Source organism: Aptenodytes forsteri, unplaced genomic scaffold (assembly GCF_000699145.1).
Source record: "Aptenodytes forsteri isolate BGI_AS27 unplaced genomic scaffold, ASM69914v1 Scaffold151, whole genome shotgun sequence".
In the NCBI taxonomy this organism is placed as follows: domain Eukaryota; kingdom Metazoa; phylum Chordata; class Aves; order Sphenisciformes; family Spheniscidae; genus Aptenodytes; species Aptenodytes forsteri.
Window position 1 is genome coordinate 2,973,800 of NW_008795939.1, and position 3,597 is coordinate 2,977,396.

Genomic DNA, 3,597 nt, shown 5'->3' on the forward strand with positions numbered 1-3,597 from the left:
GTGATGAGCAATTGCATTGTGCATCACTTGTTTTGTATATTCTATTATTATTATTAATATTATTATTAATTATTATTATATTTCAATTATTACACTGTTCTTATCTCAACCCACGAGTTTTCTCACTTTTACCCTTCCGATTCTCTCCTCCATCCCACCAGGGATGGGGGGATGAGAGTGAGAGAGTGTGAGCGAGTGGCTGTGTGGTGCTCAGTTGCCAACTGAGGTTAAACCACGACACACATGAACTGCGAACTGTGCTGTGTAATTTAGTGGACACACCTGCCACAATGTGCTCTTGCTGCTGAACTCCTGAGCCAGCTGGACAGATTGCTTTATGGCAGCATGATATAAATTGTCCTGAAAGTCTTTTAAGGATTTTTAAATTTATGTAAGGAAGCAAATCTGCTCCCTATTTGTAAAGCTGAGGGGGGGAAAAGATACTGCTTTATTCCATGATGATTAAGCTGAGGGATGAGCTAGGATGAGATAGGTGAAATGCGTACTGTCTCTTTGAAAGTGTGTGGGTCTATTGACAGGATGGAAACATAACAGAGCGTAGTATTAAGTGATGAGCGTGGGAGGTGGAGTTGTTTTGTCTTTGTTTCTTTTGAGAAGATTAGTATATTCCTTCATGTCAAACTCTTAAAAGGTGAAGGTGCTGAAAACAGGACAGAGTTTCTTCCCCCTCCCTGTGTACATCCTTGCTAGAGAATGCAATGCTGCTCTTTGAATTTGACCCTGACATCTTCACTGGAACGCCAAAGTCAATCACCCATATTTATATCTATAGATATGCTGTTCATGTTTACTGGATCCTCACATTAGCTGGAGCTATGACACACCATACCATGTCACATGGTTTAAAGTGGTTATATCCACATTGCCCTTTGCCTTGAACTCAAACGCTAATCCTGAGCTCTTCTGCCTGTCCATGTGCTCGGACAGAGAGCAACACTGCACTGTGGGACTGGAGAAGACAGTGGACATACGCCAGGCTGCCATTGTACAGTGGCTTCTCTAGCCCTGGAAGCCCAGCTGTAGATTAGCTGGCGTTTGGCCTCTGAGAGCCAGAAAAAAAGCTACTTCACAGTGCTGGGAAGACAAGAGATGCCAAGATCATGGAAGGATGGGGTTAAAGCTAAGGACAGAAAGCTTCCTGCAGTGTCCAAGTGATTCTTCAGTGGATGAGGTCTAGGCTAGCTAGCATTCTCAACTTGATGTTGGTGTTATCATCAACAATATGTATTATCATCTTATCCAATCTAGTCAAATCTACCAAATCAAATTCAGAAAGAAAAAGGTCCAACATAATCCTTCAGCTGGTTGCTTTGCCAAGCCTTGATTTGAAACAATATGGCTCGAGGCAGGAGACTTAGTTCTGACATGCACATTTTTCTGTCTGAGACTTACCCTTCTTTTGCTGCCCTTTGTAACTGGGGAAACAGTGGTGTTTTTCTGTCCTTTAAAGAACAGCTGAGAGCCCTAAACGGAGAGCGCCTCTGTGCATGTCCTTATGACTGGGATAGTGTTGAGACTAATCAGCTGTGGTTCTCCTTGGCATGGAAGACTTCATGGGCAGGTGCTTTGAAGCACCCATTTTGTCAGGGATTCTGGATTCTTTGAAGATCTCTACAAAGCTGTGTAAGAAATTACTTCCTTGACATAAACATCTTCTTATTTCAGCTAGCTGAGACTCAGCTTAAGTGTTGAGTGAGAAAGGAGGAAACTAGTCTCTCATGCTTCCCTGGTTAGCACACGCAGATTGAGTATTATCTCTGTTTTTCCATAGACAATTTTGCTTTGCTTGGCTGACTACAATGCACGAAGTTCTACGAGCATTTGAGTTAGGCTTGGATACTGCTCTCTAGTATCTGAAAAGCACTGTAAAAGTCTTAAAATCTCCATATGAAAGTGTTGTATAGGTGCCAATATTATCCTTTAATTTTGTCAGGAATGTGTTCCTACCAGGGAGATTCAGGGTTTTCTTCGCAAATGTTATCATCTCTCCCTCATGGTTACTTTCTCCTAGCCTCTTCTGAAAGGCTTTCAAGTAATTCTCTAAGTATATCTAGCTTCTATCTCTGCATGTCATTAGTGCTATCTACCTACAACCATTTCTACAGCATCTTTATAAATTGCCTTCTGATTGCATGTATTTTTTAAACAAAACTTTCAACTGAAACGCAGGAGTATTTTGTATTTATTATTGATAATACAGAAATCTGTGGCAGCTGCAAAGGATTGTAGAGAATATTAACCAGCATTAACCCATCATGAAAAAAAAAAAATTTTCTTTTGGGTAACAAGCACTGGTCCTGGACCTCGGAATGGTAGTGCTGCAGCTTTGAGGGTTTTCAGCTATTGTTAGGCAGTGGTGCAGCCCAGAGAATGCCAGTATTGGACAACTGGAGTGTCCAAGGTAAAAAACTATTTCATACAAAATTGCAGCAAAGGATTTAACTGATCTCCAGGAGCTTTTAAGGTGTAGTGGGGTGCAGTCATAATTGTGATATCCTGAGGCCACTGGAACTGTGCAAACCAACTGAGATTGGATTGTGAGACTTTGTGAACATCATTCAAAAGATGCAGGGTAACAAATGTAGGATATTTTCTTTAGCCCCTTATTCCTCAGTCTAAGGTGAGCATTCAGAACATGATTGCTGTAGAGGTGCAATGAACCAGGAGTTCAGGTAAGATTATATTGCTTACAAGTTTTTTTTGCTGGTCTTTATAATAAGTTTACTAATAGTTATGCTAAATGTGTTTTTCAGGAATTCAATGTAACTGACTATCCTACTTCTTATCATTTGATGATAGTTTGTACATTTTCAGTCTTCTTCAGTGGTAGACATAGTAGTTCTATTCCAGGACTTTGAGATTTCTTTTTAACTCTATCTTGTTAAGACCCTTTGACAAAGATAATAATGCCTTTTTGTTTTCTTCCACAGGATACTATGGTGATGGTCTCAATGCTATCATTGTGTTTGCGGCATGCTTCTTGCCAGACAGCAGTCGAACTGATTACAACTATGTCATGGAAAATCTTTTCCTGTGAGTGATATGTGAGCAATGTGACAGAGTCTTTTGAGTTAGTGCTCGTAATTATGTAGTGAGAGATAACCTGTCTTTAATTAAGAGGTAATTTTGGTCATTAGAAAGGGAGTGACCTGAATGACAAGGAAAATAGCAGTTTTAGATAAAATGCTCAGTGGAGTATTATTTTGGAATTCTTTACCTACTCACCCTCCCAAATTAAGGCCCAAATCTGACTGTACTATCTCCCTAAATGTCAAGGAATGCAGTATCTTCAGCTTCTTGGGTCTACAATCATTGCAGTGTTTCACTGGTGATTTCCAGCCCTTGCTGAGAACAATCAGCAAGGACTCAGGCCACCAGACTGGTTTTCACTGTTCATTGTTTATTATATATTATCATGATGTATAGAATCATAGAATCATTAAGGTCATAGAATCATAAGGTTGGAAAAGACCTCTAAGATCATCGAGTCCAACCGTCGACCCAACCCCACACTAAACCACGTCCCTAAGTGCCGCATCTACATGTCTTTTAAATACTTCATACTTCGGTGACTCA

General features: G+C 40.3%; 1 protein-coding gene across 1 annotated transcript in view; it reads left to right on the top strand.

The window, feature by feature from the left end:
* PRUNE2 (prune homolog 2) overlaps positions 1-3,597 on the top strand; it is a 124,690-nt gene that overhangs the window by 101,336 nt on the left and 19,757 nt on the right. The window contains exon 15 of the mRNA XM_019473644.1: positions 2,952-3,054. Within this exon, the coding sequence (XP_019329189.1) occupies positions 2,952-3,054 (103 nt within the window). The remainder of the gene's footprint in view (positions 1-2,951; positions 3,055-3,597) is intronic.